The sequence below is a fragment of the Fusarium verticillioides genome, chromosome 5 (genome assembly GCF_000149555.1).
Source record: "Fusarium verticillioides 7600 chromosome 5, whole genome shotgun sequence".
NCBI lineage: Eukaryota > Fungi > Ascomycota > Sordariomycetes > Hypocreales > Nectriaceae > Fusarium > Fusarium verticillioides.
Genome location: NC_031679.1, coordinates 3,231,925 through 3,258,298, shown reverse-complemented (window position 1 = coordinate 3,258,298; position 26,374 = coordinate 3,231,925). Strand labels below are relative to the sequence as shown.

The 26,374-nt window shown below is 47.7% G+C and overlaps 6 protein-coding genes and 1 non-coding gene across 7 annotated transcripts; 3 read left to right on the top strand and 4 right to left on the bottom strand.

Annotated features, from left to right (window-relative positions):
- Positions 1-256: 256 nt before the first annotated feature.
- Positions 257-1,291, bottom strand: FVEG_09108 (hypothetical protein; the record flags this gene model as incomplete). The annotated part of the gene is made up of 1 exon (XM_018898029.1): positions 257-1,291. The coding sequence occupies one exon, from the start codon at positions 1,289-1,291 to the stop codon at positions 257-259; it is 1,035 nt and encodes a 344-aa protein (XP_018755819.1).
- A 2,061-nt stretch (positions 1,292-3,352) lies between these two features.
- Positions 3,353-4,760, bottom strand: FVEG_09107 (hypothetical protein; the record flags this gene model as incomplete). The annotated part of the gene is made up of 2 exons (XM_018898028.1): positions 4,640-4,760; positions 3,353-4,581 (listed from the first exon to the last, which is right to left on the bottom strand). The coding sequence occupies exons 1-2, from the start codon at positions 4,734-4,736 to the stop codon at positions 3,353-3,355; spliced, it is 1,326 nt and encodes a 441-aa protein (XP_018755818.1). The 5' UTR covers positions 4,737-4,760.
- Positions 4,761-5,396: 636 nt separating this feature from the next.
- On the bottom strand, positions 5,397-5,487 carry FVEG_16517. Its single transcript has one exon. It is a non-coding gene; the product is annotated as a tRNA-Glu (tRNA).
- A 243-nt stretch (positions 5,488-5,730) lies between these two features.
- FVEG_09106 (hypothetical protein) lies at positions 5,731-10,976 on the top strand. The gene is made up of 4 exons (XM_018898027.1): positions 5,731-6,699; positions 6,771-9,958; positions 10,004-10,368; positions 10,423-10,976. The coding sequence occupies exons 2-4, from the start codon at positions 9,667-9,669 to the stop codon at positions 10,867-10,869; spliced, it is 1,104 nt and encodes a 367-aa protein (XP_018755817.1). The 5' UTR covers positions 5,731-6,699; positions 6,771-9,666; the 3' UTR covers positions 10,870-10,976.
- A 702-nt stretch (positions 10,977-11,678) lies between these two features.
- FVEG_09105 (hypothetical protein) lies at positions 11,679-13,335 on the bottom strand. Its single transcript, XM_018898026.1, has 3 exons — positions 13,310-13,335; positions 12,709-13,246; positions 11,679-12,657 (listed from the first exon to the last, which is right to left on the bottom strand). Exons 1-3 carry the CDS (start codon positions 13,325-13,327, stop codon positions 12,035-12,037), a joined length of 1,179 nt encoding a protein of 392 aa, XP_018755816.1. The 5' UTR covers positions 13,328-13,335; the 3' UTR covers positions 11,679-12,034.
- Positions 13,336-16,050: 2,715 nt separating this feature from the next.
- Positions 16,051-17,959, top strand: FVEG_09104 (hypothetical protein; the record flags this gene model as incomplete). The annotated part of the gene is made up of 4 exons (XM_018898025.1): positions 16,051-16,104; positions 16,201-16,358; positions 16,549-16,607; positions 16,689-17,959. 4 exons carry the CDS (start codon positions 16,051-16,053, stop codon positions 16,790-16,792), a joined length of 375 nt encoding a protein of 124 aa, XP_018755815.1. The 3' UTR covers positions 16,793-17,959.
- A 1,585-nt stretch (positions 17,960-19,544) lies between these two features.
- FVEG_09103 (hypothetical protein) lies at positions 19,545-25,025 on the top strand. Its single transcript, XM_018898024.1, has 2 exons — positions 19,545-20,192; positions 20,522-25,025. Exon 2 carries the CDS (start codon positions 22,193-22,195, stop codon positions 23,609-23,611), a length of 1,419 nt encoding a protein of 472 aa, XP_018755814.1. The 5' UTR covers positions 19,545-20,192; positions 20,522-22,192; the 3' UTR covers positions 23,612-25,025.
- The last annotated feature ends 1,349 nt before the right edge of the window (positions 25,026-26,374 follow it).

The window sequence follows — 26,374 nt, the reverse complement described above, 5'->3', positions numbered from 1 at the left end:
TCGTCTACGTCACTTGCTGTTGACAATCTTCAACAATGCAAACGCGAGGAGATTCACTGTTCATCGGTTCCAAGCGTTGAAAGAAAAAGGCTCTATTTCCTAGCCATGACTAACAGTAACAGGGTCGAAGAAATAGACCAGGTATCAATTCTATCCGTCTAACGCAATGCCAATGAGTTTATTATGACCCAACTTTGTTCGGGTATACACCTCGAGAATATCCATTTTAGCCACCTTCTTTTCACAGGAACCTCCTTTAAGCCCACTTGGCAAGAATAGCCATGACAGTGACACCGAAGGCAACGCATGCAAATGCGAGCAACAGGATCCTGATAGGAGCCTTGCGCATGTAAGGGTTGAACATGAACTCGTGGGCGAGGAGCTCTACAAGACCAGTGTACATGAGGATACCGGCGCTGATAGCGTCGAAGATACCATTTGTAAGCTTCTGGTCGTTGGCATTATTGGGCTTGGCCCCTATGCCAGCCGCGATACCAATGGGAGTTGATAGAGCAAAGATGCAGCCGAGCAGGTAGGGCATCCACTGTCGGTTACTGGGCCAAGGAGCGACAGCCAGACGAGAACCGAGACCGAGACCCTCGAACATCTGATGGAAGACGAGGACAATCAAGAGAACAGTAAGCTCGTCGGAGGCGATCGTGCCGAGAGTAAGACCGATGAAGATACTGTGGAACACGACACCGAATTCAAGAATGAAGATGGCGAGCAGCTGACCAGCAAGCCCGCCCTGAGCATCGCCCTCCTTGTGCTCACGGCCGTGAGCGAGGTGGCTGTCACCACCAGGTGCATAGCCAGACCCCCTACGGTCACCGTTCTCGATGTCAGGGTTGCTGGGCTGCTTCTTAGCGATAAAGTCCATAGCAGGATCGAGCTCATGGTCAAACTCCATTGAGTGGTTGTGCTCCATGTCGGCGTTGCTGAGACGAGCGGCGAGCATCTCGACAAAGAACATGACAATGACGGTCATGAGCGCGATGGCTTCAGCCCAATCGTAACCGCCCAAGCGGTCTTCGAGACAGGGGTCGGTCAAGTTCTCGACAGCGGGAACGAGTAGGTGCATGAAAGCCGTCGCTATGATGACTCCGGTACCAATGAACTTGCAAATAAAGAAGGTCATCTTAGGTACAGGGATTGTCTTCTGGCGTGCCAGGAAAATGGGTAAGAGAGCGCCGATAGCCGAAGAGGCCATGATGATGAAAATAGCGCCAATTCGAAGACCTCGTCTGCCGAGATCGACGGCCTCGCCGTTGCAGGTATCCGCATCGGCCATCTTGTCAATTAATGGATGTTGAGAAGGATAAAGGTAAAGATCCAGGGAGCAAGGTCTTATAGGAAGCGTGAGACCCAGAAAATAGGTGCGGGCCTGTAGGTAATAGGTGATGTGAGGTTGTAGTCGGGAAATATGTCGTCAATTGCCAAGGCGCAAAGATGCGAAGCCAAGGATTATATAGATGCGTTGTTCCCTAAAAAGGAAGCGACCAAGGATAATCGCGCTGTATGATTCGAACGGAGTCGAGACGCCAAGACGCGCGCTAATTGTTGAACTGTCTGCTTGGCCTGAAGCTGATTACAACTCTCGATAAACCTGCGAGTTGCGATGTTCTTATAACATAGCGAGCGTTGCGTGACGTGCAAAATAACGAGAGAAGTCGAAATTCGCAACGAACCTTGATGGCGCAGACTCGACTTATAGAAAGTGGGCAACCCGGCCGAACTGACCAGGTTTAGCTTGACAGAAGGTCCAGCGGACGGAAGCGAGTTGCCGAAGGGTGTAGACTAGATTTGCTCGAGCCGCAAGCGCGTGGGATGGTTGATACTGAAGGGTGGGTTGTCTTGGACCAGGGGTCCCTTGGGTCAAGATATAGTTACTACTAACGAGATAGGTGTGGTATCTCTTGGACATATGCTTATGATGCTTATGATGAGTGTTAAAGTTAAAGCAATAAGGTTAAGAAATAGAGAGCAGAGAAGCGAAACATTGTTGCATCAAGTGATAGAATTCGTATATGCAAAGCTTCTAGACTCTGGTCCTGAAGACTAGAAAACTCAGCACAACTGATAACGTTTTTCATTATACCCTCTTCGGCCCCAGGTCCCCTGGATGAACTCTAACACAAACCGTGTTTTAATCACTCGCTTCGAGCTACTTTCCTCAATAGTAATTCACTCCAAAGACCGATTCTCTGCGACACTCGGAGAGTTGGTTATTCACGACCCAGGAACATGGAACTCGGCAACTGCCATATTCCTTGGCATCACCGTCATGATCCACTGTGACCAAAAGGTGTGACTTGAGATGTGATATGTAGCACATTCTGTCTTCCGTCTGGTTGAAGATTGAGCTGTGGAAAAAGACGAACGTGGTGGGAGTGGGTCGTCGAATTAAGGTGAGGACCTTGATGGCCATGTTAGCCGCTTCGTAAAGCTCTGCTAGTACCATTTCGGGCTGTAGAAGTTTCTAAGCTGTGGCTGGTGACTCTTCAGGTACAATTATCATATGGTAACACGAGTGTGTTTGCTAGAAGAAATCCATCATATGATAGTCAGCATTGTTAGAAATTTCAAATGGCTGTCCCTGATCTGATCATGAGTCACTTTGGGTCGCAGTAAACGTCACACAAATGGAATCAATGTTTAAAAGAGCCTCAATGTCGAGGTGTGGCGTCATTACCCGTTATCAATCAGCAGACATCTTATTGGCTCTCTGACTCCAGCAGCCACACTTGACATTCCGGAGAGAGCGCGGAGACCATCAAGGTTCTCAATCAGCGCGGGCGTGATCCATGTCTAAGCCAAAAGCGCCCACGCAATTAAAACCGCCAAAAGGTCTTACAATCGGCTCTGACGGCATCTCCAAACCGTTCAGCTGAACGATCAGTGTGCCTTGAGTTGGCTGCACTTATGCATAAACGGTTATTTATAACAAGGATTGAAAAGTCACATGAGAGCCATCAAGAGCTGATGCTAGATGCTGTCAGAGAACAGTTGGCAAATAAACAGTAGTGATGGGAGAAGTACTATGCCGCCAATCGCCAATTCCAAATCTATGCCTCTTGAAAAGCAATGCCTCCAACCGGTAACGCCATTGAGATGCTCATGATAATATACCCAACCTAACCGATACAAAACATCGACATCTGCAGCGTTAAACCACTTTCCGGGTCGATATTCCTGTTGATATGCACCATCGTTGATCCAGCTGCATCACACATATGAGCTACCACATACTCCGTAGACCCTGTTGACATGATCCTACGGGCCGACTGCAGTAGTGGGCTACTGCCGCCCTGCAGTAGTCAAGTAGATGACAGGACCTATGTTTAATATCCGATCATGATGAAAACTGGATTTCCAATCCTAGCGTTCGGAATGGCTTGTCAAGCTTGTTCAAGTCGATCGAACTTCCGAGACTGAATAGAAGAGATTTGACTCGCCCTTCCCACAGCACCCCTATTCGCATGTTTTGGTCAAGTCGAGTCTTGAGTACGCCTGCATATCTCTCCTCACCGGGCTTGCCAGGATCTATCTCCTCCTTTGGGGTGGAAGGGGGAGGCGGTGGTGGTGGTAGTGGTGGCTTGACGATAACTGGTTCGGGATCATCCAGACGCCATTCCAATTTGGCTTGAAAGCTGCGCTCCTTTGGCCGCTTCACCTCTGGTTTTTCGTCGAGAACCACCTTGTCATCAATGACTGGCTCGTCCTCAAGAACCGGTCGAGTGAATGGTTTCCGCCAGAGCTCCATACCAATAGCCCAAGCACTTTCGTAGCTGAACACATTGAACTCCATCCGAGTAGCAAGACTACAATGCCGGCCGGCCACCACGGCATAACTTGCACTGATGTTACCCATCAAGGGATTCAGTGTCAACGTCGCAGATAAAGGCGTCCCCTTGTGCGCGGGTAACGTTGCAAATCGGGTTCCCACGCTGATTCCACCCGTATTGTTTAGGGTGCCGTAGTAGATTTCTCCACCGGTGCTGAATCGACCATAGATCCTTTCCCTGTCGGCGTTTCCATTGTCGTTGACAGCCTGGTCCTCCGGCTTCTCGGCATCGCCGCCGAAATTATACACGCCCCGGAAACCAAGTAGTCCTCCATCCGAAGACGCCAGCCCTTCGAGCGCATATTTCCCTACGTCATATTGCGCCAGGCCTAGTACAGTGCCGCCGTTCTTAAGGTGCTGGGCAGATACAGAACTGAGCTGAACCTGGAGCGCAGGAGACAGTCGTTTGACGAATAGAGCTTCGAGTTGTGATTGGGGCAGGTAGAGTCGACCATATAGGAGTGAAGATTCCGGTTTATCTTTCGGTGCCTGGAGGCGAGGATTGGTTCGGTGGGGGAGTTCGGTGAGAGGTCTGTACGAGCGCAAAAGCTCCGGTAGATTGACCGTCTCGGATTGCGGTGTCAAAAGAAGTCGAAGCGGGACTGATGAGAAGAGATACGAGATGGATCCATCAACAATACCGACTGAGCCAAGTTGGTAGGATGTCGCAAAGTTGGGGCTCGCGAGGGCAGATAGAGTGAGTCGAAGCCCACGAGGAGTCTCGAAGTTCAGAAGAGCTGCAACTCTGTTGTCAACATAGGGGCCCGAGCGTTGCTGAAGAGAAAGGATCAATACCATCACTGGTCACATTTAGCGATGCGTACGAGTTGTCGCGATTCCATCCAGTTGCTTCATAGAAGGCGCTGTGGACATAGTCCATGAACTCGCGCATGTCAGGCGTCGATTATCATGCCTCCCTAGTGTGATGACTTGCCACTCCGGAAGCAGAAGGTTTCAATTGTTCTCGGAATACTGAACAATTGTATGAATGGCGGAGGTTGATGTCTGGTTGACTCGAGGCGGGAAAATGTCGGCAACCTGCAGGGCATCAGCGCTACCCTGTACTTCAAGTTCTCTCGAATGAGACTGGACTTGTAGGACATTGCTCCGAGCCACGGCAGAAATCACAGTTTTGTACTTTACATGACGCTCTGGGGTACTGAAGCTCTTCAATCAATATTTATTCTATACATTATGAAACTAAGCTGGCATGTCATATCATCTGAGCAGTTATTGAGTTGTATAAAACTGCAGGCTGACATCGCAAAGACGTGTGAAATTGACACAGACTTCCACGCATAAAAGATTTCAGAATCTAAAAAGAACATAAACCAGACGAGAATGGAGGCTGGTCACTATCTCGTGTTATTATGTACAAATCGCCCAGTCGCTCAACCTGCCCGAGAGAAGTGAAATAACTACCAGCCCCTCAACGATAACTTCGACAATGCCACCCACTATAGCCACGACTCAGTATCATAATCAAAAACATATAGAAACACATGACAAGCAATATATGATATCAAAAAATCATTTCCAAAAGCAAAAGAATCTCCGGTGCGGGGAGTCGAACCCCGCTCGCCGCGGATTTGATTACGAAGTAATTGAAAACGCGGAATGATAAACCGATACACCACACCGGATGTGATTTGTTGAGAGGAGTGGTGTAGCTCTGGTATATATTCATCATTGTCCGCCTTGGCAGCAAACTCTGACCACCAAATGGAAGCTCAAATGAATGAACAGCAGAATGACAATGAAAGATTCATTTTCTTTGAAATTAATCAATGCTGGCAACTATTCCTTTATTAGTATGCTTTTTCCTGAAACCGAGTGTTTATATTTATATCGTCGTACTGTTATACCTACTGTATCAAAGATACCTACAGTAATCCAATGACGAGATATGGCCCTATGCAGCAGAACCCAATTATTAAAGATGCTCCAGAACTAATATCCAGTCAGCTGCGATTTCGCTTGGAGGCTTGATTGTTGGGGTCTCGGTAGCAGAGGTCATTAAAGTGAGGTGTCAGAGACGCGGGCGAACCTCTGCCTGGAAACCAACAGTAGCAATGTAAGAAATCGCTGTGTAGGATAAATTAACGAATTGACTCTGATGCCAAAATCTACCTGAGATATCCTAGATATGCCTTCTGGACATCCTTTAGTCTCGATTGGTGTATCGAATGTCGTTCTGGTAACTCTTCTCCGACGACCGTCCGCTCAACACCATTTATGACATCTGTAACCAAGTGCTCCGCTTGCTTTGAACAAAAAGAGCAATTTGATCATACAATTTGACTAATTACCACATAATGTCTTGTAAGGTTTATACTGCAGGGCTGGTAATTGCTTTAACACGGAAAAGCAAACCATCGCATTATCGTCAAGCACTGAGAGCAGCAGTATCATGAAAGGTTGTGAAGATATGAATAAAATAGCAGCAATGTAATCTCGATGCATGTCAAGTCTACAGATGTTCGGATTCAGAGTTCAAAATTACTTCTGGCCTTGCTTTACCAGAGTTACATCCAGACTGGACGTAATATTGTAACCACAACACTCGAATTGCCAACCATTGATGATATTATACGAGAAAAATAAATAACTAAATAGAAGCTGGTCACATCAAGATGGGAAAATGCACCAAAATATCCTAGAACCACGAAACTGGCAACATTGAAGATGGCACTCAAGATCTATCCCAACCAGAACGACACATGTGAACTAGAGTCACTCCTTGTCTTCAGCTACTCTTATATCTCGCCTGTCACATTACACGTCTGATTCAGCCTTCGCTAAACCTGTTAATAAGACTTTGCGACATTCTCGCAAGCAACGATCCAAAGAGGCAGGTAAGTGCAATTGTGTTGGGCCATGCCTTGCTCAGGCCCAGAGATCGACATAACTGATTCATAATCCTTAGATGATTCATCTTGAATTAGGCGAGGCGTCATAGGTCACGTATAGGGGCAGAGTTGGCGTTTCCCCTGCTTTCCTTTTGTCACAAGGAAGAATATCTCCGCCGGGTGAAAGGAGCTGTTGACGCTTGAAGTAGGACAGACACTCAAAAAGTTGGAGATTTAATGTCAAATCAGCTAGGTTGGAATAGGAGCTGATCGACAATTGTGCGAGACGGGATATCAACTAGAACAACGGTCGAAGACTTGGCTTTGACTTCTGCTGCATGATGTTACACTGATGTTGTAGCGATATGCACATTTCGGGAGAACAACCAACCGAAGCACCCCAGTTAGGCCAAAGTATCACAAACTTCACCTGATTTTGGCTGAACTGTCTCACGCCCAAAACGCCATTCCACGTGGTGACTTAATCATGCGGATTTAAGGAGTGATTGAGGGGGAATAACGCCTCCGCTGATGGTGTGCAATATTCTGACGAGCTAGCTTAGTACTGCAACACAATTCCCTGGAAGAGCTGCTAGTGCACCCGTGAGGCAATATCGTATGACTTTACGATGCTAGCCTTTTTATAGCACTGTAATGGGAATGGCACGGGCCTGATCACAGCGGCAGAGTCTTGAGGCGTTTGTCTTTAAGCAATGGAAGACAAGACCTAGCTGTCATGTTGCATTTGAGACTTCAAGATGGCTTCAAATCGAGGGATCATTGGATCATGGATATGTGCTCGGACCGTCGTTGTTTATTCCGTTCAGCCTTATTTCCAATGAACTGATAACTAAAGTCTGATACCAGTCTAGATGACTCGTTCCAGGGATGTATCAAGTATTGAGCCCAACTTACACATCGGGCTGTAAACCAGTTCGCTTTGCAAGGCCCAGGGATTCGTCTGATATGTCGGACTAAGCTGTTCCGTTCGATGTAGTGGATGTGGTTTCAGCTTCTGCGCTTTTGACACGAGCAAGCTATGGCTTGCCTGATAGACTGTTGTCCAATATGGGAGGGAATGCCTGGCGGCTACTGTCGGACGAAGTCAAGGCTGACGAGATACTGGCCTATTTTGCTAAAGCCCAGAGTATTGATTAGCCATATGAGGTTTACAGCCGCATACTTGACCTTGGCCCAGGGGGTGGCGAATCTGGATAATAGATGACCGTCCCCGGAGCATTTTTGGTGCTTCTGAACACAGCTGTTCGTAATGAGTAATCTCGCACTTGGAGCAATTTCAGCGATCGGCAAAATTCCAACGGGATTCTTATCTTGCTACAAGGCTTGTCAACCCCAGGCTCGCTTCCGACTGGAGATGGCGACGAAGCGCAATCTGGCCCCTGGTTCTAGTTCCGCACGGTCGTGAAGCTAGGTGCAATAACCAGCGAAGCTAAGCCCGTGGGACGAGATGCCTCTCGCTTTTCACGCCGTAGATCATATATTTTTGGCCGAAGTGACCGTAGTAACTGTGAGATCATCGGCGAGTCGGGACGTTTTTGTCTGTTCTGTTGAATAGTAGGGACGCTTGCAAAACGGCCCGTCTGGACGATATCGGCCTGTCCTTCTATGGTGCCTCTAGTGTCAGAACTCTGTGACATGAAATAATGATAGCGTAATCGAATACTCCGTAACTCATCAATCTTTAGAGATTATCAACGTCAAGGTCCATGTCTTGAGGCCCTGAACATGCCAGCCCAAGCCTGCGCCAAGAGTCTGCCTGTCTCGAAACAACAGACAAAGATTCATGACAATAGAGTTTAGGGGATCCGGGGTCTCATCGTTCCGGGAGCTATTGTCGATTCTGGAGAAAGCCATGTTATCGTTCTCCAGACCCCCCCTCATTATACCCCTGTTTCCTGAACCAGGTTGTTGGGTCACTTGCAATGGATGGCTTCCGAGTCACTCAGACAACAAAATGTGATAGAAGCACAGAATTGCAACCCAAAAGTCAAAGCGGGATGTGAGCCATTCTTCCGCAAATTGTGGACCCCAACGACTACCTAAAGCGATTTTAGTTGTCGATCTCAGCCCTGTCCAAGGTCTTGACTCGTGCACTAGATCCTACATAAGCAACTAACATCGCAATCTTGTCCGGACGTACGGAAGTTTTATATACGACCAGTATTCACTTCAGAATGCGACTTTGCTGAAACTGAGTCTGTAGACGAGGAAAAGAAACAGAAAGATCGACGTTCCATGGGGGAATGGACATTACGGGGATCTTCCCCGGACTCGATGCATGTAAGTAAGTCGGTAATATCGTGGGTCGCAAAAAGCAATGAAAGGGAAAGGAAAACTCTATCGACAGCCAACAATCCTCATCATCCGGACTAGACGCACCAAGTCACAGGCCCTGATTCTAGACGCGCCTCGGGATTCACCACTAAAAGTGACAAATTGGCTGCCAGAACCTTTTGTGGCTTCCTGCGGTCCAGTTTCAGCGGCCATCCAACGCCACTGAAGCCCTCGTGCCTAGCACATCATCACTCATGGAACAAGGACGTGGAGAGACAGAGTCAGTAGGGATCATGCCTGTTGGTTGTACCAATGCACCGGATGCAAATTCCGCCACTGCAGATTCATTCTACCACTAGCTTTGGTCTGTATGTACGACTCGGATCACCGCCTTCCACTAGCTTTTCTGAGGCCCCAGGGTTCTTCCCTTGTACCCGGCAAGCCTGGACCAGCATTGGATGCACAACTAACTCGTGCTGAGAATTCAATCTTGTTCTAGTGGACAATGGATCATATAAACTACTGCATCCATCCCTCGCATACAGGGCATTTCTCATGTTGTGTTGTGTTTCATATCGACTTGTACAGTCCCCGTTTTCTGGGGTAACTTGATCTCACTCATCTTCATACGAACCAGCCAACACCGGCGAGATCAAGTCATTTCGTTTTACTGCCATTATGGCGACCGAACATGGCTTCCTCGTCCCTCCCAACTTCAAGGAGGAGCCTCCTTCTGACGACGATATGAATTTTGCATCGATTATCTGGGGTTTATCCCTGGGCGTCACCATCTTTAACTGCGGAAAAGCCATGCGTCAAACTCAAGCAGCAATCAGAAGGCGGAATCGATTAACTCTCTATATTTTGTTTATTTGGCTTGAGGTCTGCTCAAGCACTGTTCTTGGAATAATGGTCTGGTTATATCTCCGTGGGATTATACATCCGAGTTTCCAATATTACTTCTTTATCAGTATGCCACTCACACTTTTCCACTGGTCATTTACTGACTCTTTAGTCGTCTTTTGGTCGATACAGGTCCAATGTCTGATTCAAATTATCATCAATCGAGTCAGTCTGCTCATGGTTGTCCGTCGAAATGGAACTATACTCAAGTGGACTTGCTTCGCAATCCTCTTGTCCATCAACATTAGCGTTTTCTGTGTCTGGATTCCTGCTCGCCTTCAAATCAGTGAGAAGTACATACATGTCAACGAAATTTGGGACCGCATGGAAAAGGTCCTCTTCGCCATCATGGACGCAGCCCTCAACTTTTATTTCATTTGGGTTGTTAAGCAGCGTTTGGTGGCAAACGGTCTTGAAAAGTACACCCGTTTGTACCATATGAATATGTTTCTCGTCGCAATCTCGATTGCCCTGGATGTAAGTCACGGTCTCTCAAACTCAGTCTCTCACATTGTACTGACTTTGTTCAAGGTACTCCTTATTGGAATGATGTCTTTACCAAACAGCTTCGTCTACGTCCAGTTTCACCCTCTTGTTTATCTCTGCAAACTCCACATTGAGATGAACATGGCAGACCTTATTGGCAAGGTTGTCCGAGCCGGCAACAACCAGGCAGATGGAACGCACGATTATAGCTCTCGCTCTCGAACTACTGTCAAAACTGGTGCCCGACCTGCCGGAGCCAGTCGATTTGGAGGCGGTCTCACACGGACACATATCGAACTTGGCGAAGAAGACGAGATCGAACTCAAGCATCGCGAGAACCTCGAAGGAATCAAGAAGACTATCGTTACAGAGGTCATTCGACAGCCAAACAGCGAAGATGACGAAATCATGGAACATCACGAGAGAGCAGTCAGTGAGGCGAGCTCTACGAATGCTCGACATGAGCCTTATAGTATTGAACATGCGAAATAAGCGATTTAACCACTGGATAATGGGAACTTAACATATACATATATAATTAGAGGGAACTTCATCCTCTGTGTACCAACGATAGAATATAACGCAATTAATGGGTCCTCACAGATGCACCGTGAAAACTCTTCGGAACTAACGACGTGCGACTTGCTTATGACAGCGAGAAAGCAGGGCAAGTCCCTGTTGAAGGATTTCAGCTGGCCCCATCCGTCTGCAGGTCCCTTTGGGGATCTCATGTAGCCCCCGCAAAGCCCTGACAAGGATGGATGGACGAAGGGGATGCAACTCCACCAGATCAGGGGGGTTTTCTGGGGTAACGAGGGCATCTTCCGCGTCTGGCGCCTGCAGTTGACGAGTTCCCATTGTCCGATTGTGACTGTGCAAGGATTAGTTTACATGGGGTTTGATACGAGTGCCAACTCATCCTCATTCTTTGAAACTGCACGACTCATGCTCTATCTCTTATCGTTGGCTACCAACAGCCTCACATGCCAAGAAGTTGATAATTTCCATAACATATCCTTTTCTCTGTCCCGAGTTTCTGTTGTCTGGCTCTTTCCGGCAACAAGGCTTTGTATGAGAACCCGTTTATAAGCCTCTCGACTAATATCGCGCTTACATAGCTTAGTTCCGCTTCCGGGCGACGGGATGAACGATTCCTCAAAAAGGTATGGTCATGACGCTATCTAGAAATGGCATACTAAGCAAGTTGGGATGATTAGAAGTCGGGGTAAAGTGATTGGTTATACGCATGTAACAAGCAAATACCTACTTTGCTTTCGACGATCTCGGCCTTGTCACCGTTCCCCGGATTCAAAATATGAGAGCTCAGACATGAGGCAGTGGCTGTCTTTAGCAGACGCCACTGTAATTAATAACGCCCTGCAGGGTTCCAGAACAAAGCGCCTTCACTTCCCACAGGTTATTGGTCTCTTGCTGCCCAATGCCTCTGGATGTCCCGTCAGATAATAGCACATGCATATCGCATTGCACGGCTCCTGTGATGCCGAAAAGGCCCATGTATCAAGTTTCCACATCCGTACGCAAATAACTCTCCCTTTGGCGATCTCTCCTTGTTCTGTAACCCAGACACTCTCCATAGTATGTAGCAGAAGAATGTTTCAACGTTTTGAGAACACACCAACTGCCTCCTCAAAACCACTCAAAGTGACAAGATGAACTCCTCAAGATTGATGGCTCTGGCCTCAAGTTCGTCCAGATCCTTCCGATCCATACGCGCAAGCTCGATGTGTGCTCGTATCTCAGCAACTTGTTTACCAACATCAACCAACGTCTTTCGATTCTTCTTGAACTGGTCAATCATCTCAGTGTGCATGTTCTGAATCTGCTTCGTCGTCTCGGTATGCATCTTTCGCATTTCATTAGAAACATCTCGTTTCGATTTAGTCGTAACATTGGTAATGAGATTCTTCAACTCGAGGAACCGCTTTTCAGAAAGTGCAGTATGGGTAGAGTCGTCCTCAGGAGAAGAATCGTCGCTAGCCGAGGATTCAACGTCTGCTTCGTGGACGGTCATAGGACTGATGCATAGCCTTGTGATGTCGGGGCCATAATTAGATGTATCTACTGGCGCTTTGCTGGACTTTGACTTCAGAAACTTGCTGTAAGAAGCATTGTAAGAAGCATTGTGAGGTTCTCCAAGAACCATGCCTCGCATTTTCGACTCGACCCCCTTCAATCGTTGGGCGGAAGGCTTGTCAGGTTTAGTGGAGCGCGGCTGGTCCTTGTGAGGCTCAAATTTCGGGGTATGAATTACAGTATCGTCTAATATGAAGTTAATAACAAGATATTCATGTCATGGAGGGCATATCTTACCAGAGTTGCAGTCCTCCTCTTTGACGGATAAATCGCTAGGGTTGATCTTATCATCTTCCTCAAGCCATTTCGTCTCAAAGCAAGGAGTCACAGGTTTGGGCTCACGTTTCCTGACGATGTCCTCGGGGACCATGCAGGAAACCCTGGGAACAGGACCAGTGAAGGCACTGAGATCTATACCTGGATACCTTTCCATGAGAGCAAGTCTGAGAGTTGAAAGTTTCTGATCAGGATATATGCAACGGAGGACAACCCAGAGCCCGAAGGTTATGTCGTGTTTGTAGAGTTTGTGTTTGCTAGGGACCTTTCGATTTGTAGAGTTAGTTCGCACCTCAGGGAGGAGACGATAGATTTGCATCTTGTCTTGAGGGCTCCAGCATGAGGCGAACATGTCCCAAACCTGTTTGAGTCGCTTGAGGCTCGCCTGGTCCTCAGGCTCTTGCGACAGCCAAAGCGAGGTCAAGTTGGGGAAAACCAAGTCTGCGACATTTTCGCGTGTTAAACCGGGATAAGTCTCTTGGGCGACCTGCTTTTCAAACTTGCGATGCAGTTAGAAGGTGTGTGTGGATGAGTAACTTGGGTATGGCTGTATGTATCATACCTGCTGGAATGATTCCATATTGCATCTGGACAAGCAGCCACCTCAGTTGAGAGTTGGCAGAAGTTGCAACACTTCAGAAATCAGTTCAAATGCTAGAATTTGTCCTCGACGGAACACGAGATGATAGGGGAGGGGAAATGTAGAAACCAGTCTCACATTCATTTGTTTTTATGTTGTTGTGACGCGTCTGTGTTTGCTATAACCTCAAGCCGAAGTGGGCAGTGCTTGTCACTTGGCAAATGCTCTGCCACTACACGGAGGTCAAATAGATAGTCCGAAAAGAAACATCCATAAGTAGAAACAGACATATAATACTATCACTTTCAGATATAAAGGAAAGTTGATAGGAATCTGGTTAAGAAAACCCAGTGCTCGCATCCTACACGTCAAAAAAGACTCTGGTCAGTGATATAGGCAACTCAGCAGATTTCTAGATATCTCCTTAGGTAGGAAGGTAAGATATCCATCATCATTGCCGTCACCCGGAGCCACTCAAGTGATACTAACGAAGGACGTTGTCTCTCCTTCTGCCACCAACACTCGGCCTCGGAGGCCTACCTTTCGCAAGCTCTTCGCAGAACGAAGAGCTGGGGAAATTAGCCTCATCGTTCTGACCACCAAAGTTACACGGTGCCTGACTTCCACTCGATACAAATCTATACCAGCCCTACCAGCCTTCGGCTGTACCGTTGCAAGCTCCTATGATGACATTCTCACCTCCGACAGTACCAGAGCAACCTCCATCAATACCCCATCAATCGTCAGCGACAGCATATAGCCTTCGACAGTACCACATCACCCTTCACCAAAACCATATCAGCCTTGGAAAGAACCATATCAACCTTCAAAGTCATCTACATCAACCTCTGCCTGTGCCTTTGACATACCCAGCTGCACCAAATCGGTATCTCGACCCAAGCGAAGTAGTTGATGCCCAAAATAGCAAATAACAGCTCCATTACTAGGACCATTAGCAAAAGCCCGAACTTCTGGAAATTCACGGAGAAGCCGGTGATAGGGAGTAACAGTTTTACCATATTGTGTAGCCCATCTTCAACCTGTAGAAATACTATTAATGATATAGTTATTCCCAAACCACTACTGCTGACGTGAAAAGAACAGATTCGGAAACTTTGTAGGATTGATACGACGAAGAACTTACCGGATGATCATAACTAGATATTTTAGCATTCTAGTTTCCTCAAGCACCAGGGCGTCACCTCATCCTTTTTCTCGCTAACGTTGAGCGTTGGAGCTAGCCTGGCGGTCTTGACGCTTCGGTTGCCTGGCATTTTCCTTGTTGTCACTACGGAAACCCCAAGATAGGTGGACGCCGGGCTACCGAAGCGGTTCTCTGAGGCTCGTGAAGTGCCAAACAACACAGCCAACCTTCGTAGTTACTGGCTTGACGAAATAACTCAAGAAAAGAATATGTTCTTGTAGAAGAATACAGCTACGAAATGCGAGCTTCACGAGCATTGCTATAGCGTCATAAACTTAGGAGGCTACTGCAAGGCTCGGATCCAGTCCATTAGACACCATACGCAGGTATTACTCTTCATGTGCCTTGAAACTCAAGAGTCTGGCTATTTCACAACGGATAGATCTTCACAGCTCCCTCCTTCTCTAGCAGCAACGTTTTGCCGAAACCCAAAATAACTCCAATTCGAGCTTCCACCCCCATCACGGCAACCTTCTCCTAGCGTTCGGCCCGTCCACCGGTCAAGTCCGATTTTGACGATCTCGATACCCCTAGACCTTCCAGAAACAGTCTACCCCTCAGCTCAAAGAGGTTCCTTCACAAGCAAAAATAGAACATTCTGGGTTTGAGGCGTATGTAGAATGATCTGGCGGAGATGACGTTTGGGGTGGAAAAAGATCGAAGATATGTTACCCACTTACTTGCCTTGTGTGGAAAAAATTTGTTGCTCTGTACATTATTCCCGGAGCTTAGTCCGGCGCTTTGCTAGGACCTGGGCTTGGCGCAGGATTTTTCGTCTTCAGCTTGAAAATTTGCTGAACACCATCGTGAACGGATGAGGCCGTTGTCGGAGAAATAGGTTCTCACTTTGACTCATTCATTTCCCTAGTTCAGTATCGTGAGACTCATGCGCCAAAGGCGTGCCAATATGGCTTCAACCTATCAATGTCTCTTGTGCAGCCTGATCTGGCAATTCCTTATCTCCCAAGCCTCGTTATCGTTCCCTGACATGGGAACTTATCTCTCGACCCCGGAATCCCCAGAGTTTGAGTCTCGGGAGAATCATCAGAGATAAGGCTAATGCTCTTCAAATCCGGGCAGCTCTGCAATTGGGCCATACACTTGCCTTATCTCTGTAATTGCTGGATGCCCTACATACATGTCTTGCATATAGTTTATTTGGATCTGATACCATTTTCAGGATGTAGTTGACAGGCAATACATGAACTGTGAGACAGAGGCTAGTCACATGGTCGGACCTCTGCTTCGCACGCCGTAGAAACAACTACATGCTCGTTTTTGCATGTGCATCATCTATCTAGAGGTTATCAAGGTGTCTGGCATACACAATGCGAGTGATTGAATTGACTCAGGTCACCAGCAGCCATGAAAACATGATATGGAATCTTTTTCGCCGCCCAAGACGAAGTGGCTTTCGGAGAAGAAACCAACGTTATTCCCGGAAAGCAATGGATTAATGGCATCCAGGACTGCATTGGATCCAGCTGGTGTCCAACGGGAGTGAATCCCCATTGATAAAATGGCATCACGGCTAAAGTTTAGCACTCTCTGTAACATCGCGAATGGAAAAGTCGTAAGTGTTCTCATATCATTTTGTCGGCTAAGCTAGATACTGAAATGTGAAGTGTTATTATGATAGGTCTATTCGTGATGGCATGTTTCTCTTGAGTGTCCCAAGAAACAGTCGATTGATGCACGGACGTGGCCGGTGGAAGATTTTAGGCACATGACGGCACAGGCCCCTGGCATCCAATCCAGAGAGGTCAGTGTCGGTAGAGAAACAACCTTGGGTGTAGGTGTAATTGCAAGGATACGGTTCAAGGTACCGTAAGCACAGTGTGAAAACAGAGGAGCCTCAAGGCCGCCAAATCGCTTGGCTTCTTATGAGAAGGGCGAGTGAGAGCACATTACAAGGCAGACAAGTTTAAGCCAACTACCTCGAGGCGTGGACATCACGGAGTTGTGTTCCGCATATTAAAATGTTGTCGGGGTGCTGTACTGACCGTCAGTACCTTAGCTGGAGCATCTGCCGTCCAGCCGGCCGAGCTCAGACCAATACCCAAAGACAAATTTTTGGTACGTGACGATCGATCTGGATGTAAGTTCATGCAAATTGAGCCTCATCGACTAATGGGCGTCCATCGCTCACCGTTCCAGCTTTTGGTTGCAACCGTGCTGAAGCCAAGCTCAAGCTTTATGGCAATTATCTTGTCAAAACATCTGCCGTGGAGCTTAAGAGCCCAACTTATTATCTTTGTTGATGCCAGATGGGTCTTTGTTGAAGGCTATTGCATGTTTGTGACCCTGCTAATCCAGACCGCTTCGATTTATTGGTTTCAGGAGTCGTGATGCGAGGTACTGCAAACTCCTTGCATTTTCGTTTGTCGGAATGAGACGCTTCACATCGGAACGCTGAAAACAGGACGGGCCGCCAGATCACCGTGAAGTGGAAAGGTCCTTGTTAAGGGCGTTCCGAATCCACCTGAAGTCTCAACTCGTCTTGTGATGCTCCAGGCCCCATCGTAAAGGAGGATCCAATGGTATAATTATAGCGTAAATGTGCACCTTGATCCAATGCGGCTCAAAACTGGCCCACGCGTTTGTCTGTGCAAATGAAGGAAAATTTTCCAGAGGCGTGCGATTAGCTAGACGGTCGTGCACGAAGCTTCTACCACACAAATGTTTATTTCCAGCTGAGTTCAAGGGTCGCCAAGAAACGATCTTGGATAGTTTTCCATGATGCAATGGTCTATCGAAAATGGTGCAAGTAATGACAATCATTTCTGGTTAACCGCGAAACTGTTTGCACCTGAAAAATGATGCAGGCCAGCCATTAGGAAACGAGGACCAGCGGCAAATTCTAGAAGCTGAGGCCTGAAAACACGTTGCGCTGGTTTGAGCCGTGATTGCACCATCGTGACGGCGCCCTTCCCGAGATGTCGACGTACACTCACTGACAGGGCTGAGGAGTGAACGCGCAAGGACTTCCCACGACGGGCATGGGCTGCGAATTGAATGTTGGCTTGTTGTTCAGGGGGGCTCCAACTTTTAGGTAATGGCTGAGGCACTGTATGGCTGGAAGCCGATGCATGATCTTCAGGAACGGGCAATGCGTTATATGTTTGTACCCTGGCATAGAAGCGAGGCTCCTTGAATCGAATCAATCAATTTTTAGTCAAGAGCCGCATCATCTGAGATGAGGCTCTCCTGCTTCGGTCTCGGCCGACGATTTTGGTGGTGTGCGCAGTGGCACTTGGTGATCTCGTGTTAGACAAGAACGTGGCATGAAGACGAGTTAACGAATTAACAGTGACCTCTTGCGTAAGTTAGAGAGCTTGGGTGTGTGTGGGACTTGAACCTGTGGCGATATACAGTACCAAAATTGATGCCAAGGTGATGATGCTGCTCCACTCTCAACTACACGAGCTGACGAGGGCATCTAGCATCAATCCCTAGAGACTTCCGTGAGCGTTCCATTTTGGAGGCGGGGAGTCTTTTGGCGCTTCCTCGGGGCAGGGAGTAGCCGCGGCTAACAAGCGGGCGCTGGAAGCTTTGTTATGCGTCTATGCATCAGATTTCGGGAGTTGTTGATGAAGAATAGAGTTTAGGAAGACGGGATATGATCCCCTGAACTCGGTTTGCACGGCAATTGCATTGCATTGATGTGATGTCGTCCTGTTTCATGTCTGAGTTTGACGCGACATAATTAGGATCTTGATTACGAGTATTTCGATATCGACACAGTGGGCTACGCAAGTTGCTTCACCATGATGAAGTCAATATGTATGCTGTCGATGCATCGAGATAGTTCCGTATAAGCCGCGTATGTATCAGACCTGGCAACATAGTTCAACCACGTGTATCGACCAAGACCAGTCAGACACTGATGCTGATACGTACAATCGTTAATTACGGGACGTTTCTCACCGGGTAACGGTGACATCCAACAAGGTGAATCCTACCCTGCAATGGTGAGAAAGGCTCATTTTCAGGAACCCTGATGATGGGTCAAAATCGCTTCACGATGCCGTAATAGGCGGTTTGGTTGGGGGCGTGTGATCTAAATCTCCCCAAAGGTACCAAGCCAATTAGGCGTCATGGTGGACAAGATCCAAGGATCCGTTTCTGATGCTTGACCCATCTCCAAAAAAAAAGCTTGGTCTCTTTTCCAGATCGAAATTTTGATCAAGAAACGACAGCCCAAGTTGATATAGTTTTGGAGTCAGGGAGCAGATGGTCAGTTCTCTCAGAGATTTTCCCAGGATCTTGGGGTGTTCATGACACCGTTAAACCTGGAACTTTGTTGGAAGCTGAACGGAAGGAATTTGCTTGATGGACAGAATCCACATTAGGATACGTACCTGTCGCGTATATGTTTTTCATTGGCCAAGTTCCAGCCGCGGTCATCTCTTGGCTTCTCTCACCTTAACATACGGTCAGCGACGTCCACTTGACTGTCAGAAAAAATTCTTCATCTTGTGGAGACATTTCCCCACTGTGTATCTGCTGTCTTTTTGCAGTAGGAATAGCCCTTCAAGGGATGGCCCACACCGTGTGCATTGGAACTTCATGATATAATAATTGCAGCGTCAGATACGTAAATGTTTGATCAGTGACAGCCGCATACCGTTTTTTACTTAATGGATCGGACTTATTGTGGAACCAGCTCAAAAGAACTCCAAAATGTTCTCTTTTTCTCTCTTCTAGGCCTGGCTTTGTTCAGTGGGACCGGGACCGGAGATGGAATGGAAATCATCACACCTTGCTTTGTTTTACCTGTAACTGACGAGAGTGACAACATCGAGGTTAGTGACTCTCATGGGTAAATGATGATGTCCACATGATTCATGATGCAAAACTGAATGCAATTCTTTACCCCGATGCAGCTCCAATTTCACAGCCCACCGATCAGAGAGAGCATCTCCGAGTCACTCAGCCACATACATAGATTGATCAGATAAGTCCATCATGTATCATTGCTACTGTACCGATTCCATCTACCGGTATTAGTTACGAAGCTTAGCCTCTGTCTGAGTCGACTGAGGCTTGATCCCGTGCTAATCTCACTGAACTCTCAGGCATAAGTTAAGTAGGCAATGCATCCTCGTATGTTCATTTGCCCATAGCCGCTCGTTTCCGTTGGCCGACATTCGGAGCTGGCCCTACCAGGCCTCCCAGCCTATAATTGCCCTTTCTGGGCAATACAACTCACAGGGATTAGATGATGTGTTTCGTTTGGTTCTCTTCTCTTCTCTTCTCTCTCTGCTAGCAGTGTCACCCACAGGGGTTCTTACTTGTAAAACAGCACCTGATGTTCCTCTCGACAGGGCATTCGAGCGCATACACCGCTTATGTTAAAGGCTTCAGAGGATGTCATGTTTGCTGAAGTAGGCATCCACTTGAAATGTCCTGAAGAAGCAATCAACACATTAGCCAGTCTTGGAGTAGGGAAAATATCCGTTCCTATTCCTCTCGGGTTCTATGACTCTATGGCGTGCAATATCCCCGAAGGCTCCCTGGAGAAGTTTTTTTAGTGGGATCTAGCGCTGAAACTGGAAATTTACAGCGCTACGGGCCACCAACCGCCCTTCAACAATCCTTCCATCAGCGCTGTTGCTTAGCCGCACGTGGCCGTGGTGTGCTGTGCCTGCCATTCCCGAGGTAGGGTAAATTTCCAGATTTCCGAGGATAGACCTCGACACTGAGAAAAGCACATCATCACGAAACAACATCAACAAATTCCATAGTATTAACCGATATGCGGTAATTGCATTGTTTGGCATTGATAATCAACAAATTGCTTGTTTGGGAATTAGGATCTGACGAGACCTATGCAGCCCAAGACTGGCTGGTGATGTGCTCTGCCGCGTCATGTGCCGCTATATCGAATCATATTTTGCTGGGCTGATGCTGTTTCTGATGTTACGGCTGTTCTCTTCGATCCTTTCCGTCAGTTGTTCCCGAGGAAAACTAACACTGTCACTGCCTAGGTCAGTGAGATCAAATCATCAAAGGGTCCCCCCCTTGATCAACCCTGTGCGCCCTCTAGGCCCTGTGGCTTACCGGACCGGTCTTCGGCCTGCTACGCCGATTCTCACTGAGAGTGAGAACTCATGAGGCTAGTGCACTTCTAGAAAGAAACCTAACAGATTCACTCGGAGACAGGGCCCGTCTGATCTTCAGTGCACAGTCTAGACAGCAAAGAGCCTGCGGGTGCTTTACCGAGACAGATCAGGAGGACATGCATGGACAGAAGGAAAACAATGGCTGGCTGGACTGGGTCACTGCATGAAGTTACACTTCGTTCAACTAACATAGTTGACTAGGGCATACAACGACACAGCACAGCATAATTCCATTCCAGGACTCATATGAAGAGATTTTCTGTAGCAAATTGTTCTTTTCAACTTTCCAGCGGCCACAACCGGTCAGCGTCGGTACGCGTCTTTGCAAAAGGACTCCATCGTCGTTTACTTGGTCTATTCCATCCATGGGGGAATAAACCTGGTCTTACGATTCACGATCGAACTTCGCAAGATCCAACAAGTCCTTGATGACCCACAATGTACTACGTTACGCGACACTGTGCTGTATGTCCCTGATGGGCATCAGATCAGAAACGTTGGAGCATGCCAAGGGAGCATTAGCCTGGTGCGTACCGTTCGTGCAACATTCTCTTGGCCAACCGTAACACCGCATTGCGCCCATAGGGACTGTGCCAGGGTTTGTAGTAGACTGTGCTGGTGTTGAACCCACCTTGCTGGTCGCACGCCCTTCGGCGGTCTCCAGGTCACAGACCTACCCATAACCCACACGCCCAAAGGGGTTACAGTTACAGGGCTTCCAGCGCGCGAGCAGAACTGGCAGAGTCAGGCGGGAGCCGCCTGTCAGTGCATATCCACCAAGGCGCCACTTAACAAGCTCGCCATAGCAGGGCACCTTGGGCTATGACACATCGTTTCCCCCAGGGACTGAGCACGAGTCGAAGGCTCTGAGTTCAGATATTTAGTCTTGGTGATGCCCTCGATCTTTTCACTCGAAAGGACTCTCCATATCTTCCCCAGAATCATCTTGGTCTATCTTCAATTTCCCCAGACTCACATCTACATCTACTATTATCCCGGGTTGACAATAGTTGACTAAAGTTAGTCCCCAGATATATCGACTTACAAAAAGTCCACTTACACACGAACGAAACAACACAACGATCAACGACAGCTACAACAATTGGTTATCTCGAAGACATTAGATACCAATTGACATCTCAGTCACTCGCTCTTCACAGAAGTTACGAGAAAAACGAAAAACAAATCTACCACTTACTCGCGCCATCCGCAGTTAGCAGCCGGCACTCAAAAATCCTTGCACACCACCTCGGAACAGGTTTGAGTGGCAGCATCGTCATAACCGACTTCGCATTGACGAAGCTTGCAACATTTGCAAAGTCAGAAGACCAGTTGCCCCTGGCTATCTCCCGCCGTATACCCCCACATCATACGCCGGCGTCAACAGCACCTACAGTACTATTTCCGGTATTACATCACACTGAAGAGTTTTTGCGAAAACTCGACTCGTTCACGCGAGTGCTATTTTAGCCGCCAACCCCCACCATCAACCACAAAAGAGAGCGTCTTACAAAAGGATCGCTCACTACCGCCGCCATGCCCCACCGCGTGGCTAACTTCATCCGCACCTCTTCTGGCAACATTGCTCAGATCAAGAAGGTTGCTCGATCACGCACAAACAGCCCCTACACGTCAGACGGCGAGGATCGACCTCAAATCCACGCTGTCAAGATGGCCGAACTCGCAGATGCCGTTAAGAAGCATCACCGCATTTCTCTGCCCTTCGGCAAGTCCCACAAGGAACAGCCCTCAGATGTTTCCATTGACTGGAGTATCGAGAGCCCACCTGTGGTTTTCCACGGCAACACTGAGGAGAGCACTGGCGCTCTCATCACTGGACAGATGTTCCTCGATGTCAAGGAGGAGGTTGTCGAGGTTGGAAGCTTTGCCGCTTCTCTCAAGCTTCACATCTACCAGAAGAGGCCCTACCAGAGCCACTGCACAGATTGCCAGAACCAATACACTGAGCTCAAGAGCTGGCAGTTCCTAGCTCTCCCCACCACACTCCGCAAGGGTCGTCACCCATTCCCTTTCTCTATTCTCCTGGATGGCCACCTCCCCGCTACCATGGATACTCCCCTCGTCGCCATCTCATATGAGTTCAAGGCTGATGCCTATGTCACCAAGAGCGTGCACTCATCCAGTGGCTCCGTCACGCCTGTGCGATTCGAGCGAACTGTCCCGGTTAAGCGATCTCTCCCCGAGAACGAAATTCCTCACCACTCTGTCCGCGTCTTCCCCCCTACCAACATCAAGGCCAGCGCCCACTACAACAACATCATCCACCCCACCGGATCCAACACTGTCAGTCTCCGACTTGACGGTCTCATGAGCCGCAACGACAAGGCCAAGACCATTGACTTCTGGCGACTAAAGAAGGTCACATGGAGACTCGAGGAGACCATCAAGACCGTGGCCCCTGCTTGCGACCGACATGCTCCTGCAGCTGAAGACACCGAGAAGAAGAGCCTTCCCCGCAACGAGGTCCGCGTCCTGGGCGAGAAGCACCTCCACGATGGCTGGAAGTCTGACTTCAGCGGCACTGATGGCAAGGTCGAGCTTGAATTCGATTACTTTGCCAATCAGTACAAGTCTCACACCAAGGAGCTCAAGTATGCCTGCGACACCAAGTCTGCTGAGGGCGTCGAAGTGACACATTCACTACTCATTGAGCTTGTTGTCTCTCGGGAATACGCTCCCGAGGGTAAGCCTCAACTGGCTACCCAAACCGGCACCGGCCGCATCCTGCGAATGCACTACGGTGTTGTCATGACTGCTCATGCTGGCATGGGTGTCAGCTGGGATAACGAGGCTCCTCCGGTCTACCAAGACGTTCCTCCTAGTCCCCCTGCCTACCCTGCCATTGAGTCCCCGGTTGAGTACGAGAGCCTGGAGCACCTCGATGCCCACCGACTCAGCAGTCTTTCCAACTCATCAGATGATGGCAGCCAATAGAGCTGCCATCGATGAGATTTAACATATGTCTTTTATTGCTTAATATTTGCATTTTCCTTTGTCAACAACTGCATGAGACACGCGGCGATCCGATTTGCGAAAAGAAGATACCCCAGAAGCGTTGATAGGAAGGCTCAGTAACTTCCACCTCTACATTATAAGGAAAGGGAATACAGAACACATGGGAAATGACTTTTGAAACGGAGTTTTGGAGTACAAAAAGTTACAGTGGACTGGATATCAGGGACGCAAGAGCCCATGTGTTGTATAGCTATCAAAGCTTCTGTATCTAGTTATGACAAGAAAGGCCGCCCAAAGAAGCAGGCTTAAAAACATTGAATAATTATGAACCATTTCAACTCTCAAAGCTTGACGATACTCTCACGTGAATTATTGGCTACTTGGCAACGAGCCAGTTTCTGTTTGCTCATTGACTCGCATAGAGCAGTCAACCGGATTCTTGGTCTAGAACAAGATAAGTGGTGTGAGTCAGATGCAGCCAAGCATGAGGCGTCCGGGGTTAGATAACCGAGGCACTCTTTTACAACCCAAAACAGAAGCAATCTTGAAGTCTGATAAGCAAAAACCTGGGGTTTGTGGGCGGACAACAACCCGCAGTCAGCCATGATAAGTCGGGTAGTCTAAGAGGTCAGTGTCACAAGCAAAAGCGGTGCACACATTGCACAGAATGGTTTGGTATGTGAGTTTGAGCCTGAAAGGCGGGAGATTCTCGGGTCGACCAAGAACATGCAGCGTTGATCGTCAAAAGTGGTGGTCAGTCTGTGATGCATGATGGATCACACGACGTGCAGAGACAGCAGGATTCTGCAAAGTACCAAAAAGATTGTGTCATTAGCGTGCGGACTTGGACTCCCGGTATAACTTGCCAGAAGAGGGCGCAGTGGCTTGTTCAAAGTATTGCCCGGATGCAGCATCCGTTATGGCTTTGGTCTTGTGTGTCACATCTCATGTGAGTTGATGGCGTACATGTTTGGTGGGATGGTGAAAGCTCAAGAATATAAATTACAAGCTTGGTTAGATTAATAGCTACCCAAGCTATCTGGGAAAATATGCTTGTTTGATGGGGCCTGTCTTGGCTGGTTTGGGAGTTGGAGATTGCTTGGAGGGATATCTGCCGGTCCCGTGATCGGATGAACTTGAAGTGCACAAAGAGGTACATTTTGTTCTTAGGCTTCAGGACAAAGCAGTGAAGGGGTCTTTTCTTTCATATAGCAGTCGGCATTAGGCCATGCGACGTATAATTCTTTTCTTCAACGGCTTGTTGTCCGCTTCATCTCGAAACACTGGCATTACAGATGTTCTTACTGCCACCTTGGCTTCGGAAACATACGCCCTGCTGAATATTTAAACATCTACCGGAAGGCAAATTTGCATTTGGAGTGATCATAACCAGATAATAACTGGAAAAGAGAACCTTGTTGTGTTTACTTATCCGTTTCAACATGGTTGCATAGCGAGTTCGGGTGTAGTTGCTACAATTCTTGGGCAGTATCCCATGTTGCATAGTATTCAGACATTTAATATACGAGCTGAAGACTATTAAATACTTTAGAAGTGAGCTTGGGACGCAAAGATAGAACATCAAGTCCCAAGCTGTGAACTTTCTCGGAGCGGAGATTGAGATACCTGACGTATTGCTCAAGGCATCGGTGAGCACCTGTCCACAGCTAATAGCCCCCCTCTAGTATCGTAGTATCTGCAAATAAATTTTAATTCTTTGGGGTATCAGTCTCTACCTAGTTGTCCTCATCATAAGTTAGCCTACAATTAGGATAGTTATCCAGGGTAGAGAATGAGGGATAGGTTACCTAAACCAGCCAAAGGATCCCTATTTGAACTTTGCGAACAAGTCATATGGAGAGAACTATGAGCTGAGAAGCTTTAAGTTGTTCCAGATGAAGCCTTCTCGTAAGACTGAAAGTAGCACTTGTAAAACCACGGAAACATGAGGCGATGATGATAATGCAATTGCGTAAGACATCAAGCACAGCTACAGGGATTCGGTTCTAAAAGCATTTCTATTATCGACCAGAACAAACTAATCTAAACCTGGGAGAGAAGGCAGAAGGAATTTAAAGGTTGTAATTCGAGTAGCGATCGCCAAGACACCAGCTCGCCCTGTCAGCCATAACCACTGCCAGTATTTCCAAGTAAGTCACCATCATGTGATACAAGAGACAGGGCAACCGGAAACCGAGATGTGCCGAGAACGATCCAATGCCTAAAACACTGACTGCATTGCTATGGAGTGATAATAAGTTATCAGAATGGATTGCAAGCTATTGATAGAATACCGGCCCAGCATCGGCCGCATCAAAAAGCTGTTTGAGGCTCGTTTGAGAATCGAGAACTCGTAAGTCGACCCATAATATCGAACATTTTTAGAGGACGATCTCCTGATAACGCCCTCAAGGTAACATAATTGAACACTCTCTTGCTACGAATAAGCCAATTGTTGCATGGTTGTTATAGCTGATCTTATGCATCATATGATGGCGGTCAAGAAAGTGTGACTGATGCTGATTGGGCAATTGCATGGGTTGATCAAAGTCAAGTCTTGCAACATTAAATGTGATAGTTAACGAGGAGATGCTGGGTCCTCATTGTATTGTTCAAGATGTTCTGAGTGATGAATTTATTAGAGTCACTTGTAGACGGAGTTGCCAAGCAACTGAAGGATCTATCAATAGCTTACCCCAGATTTTGAAGCTGCTGTTGGAGCTGGAGCTGGAGTGTGGAGAC

Bases quoted from the DNA above. Each gene is read 5' to 3' on its own strand.
- FVEG_09106 (XM_018898027.1), top strand. From the start codon at position 9,667: ATGGCGACCGAACATGGCTTCCTCGTCCCTCCCAACTTCAAGGAGGAG. The intron at 9,959-10,003 runs GTATGCCACTCA...CTGACTCTTTAG, and splicing joins CCAATATTACTTCTTTATCA to TCGTCTTTTGGTCGATACAG. The intron at 10,369-10,422 runs GTAAGTCACGGT...ACTTTGTTCAAG, and splicing joins CAATCTCGATTGCCCTGGAT to GTACTCCTTATTGGAATGAT.
- FVEG_09105 (XM_018898026.1), bottom strand. The intron at 12,658-12,708 runs GTAAGATATGCC...ACTTCATATTAG, and splicing joins AGAGGAGGACTGCAACTCTG to ACGATACTGTAATTCATACC.
- FVEG_09103 (XM_018898024.1), top strand. From the start codon at position 22,193: ATGCCCCACCGCGTGGCTAACTTCATCCGCACCTCTTCTGGCAACATT.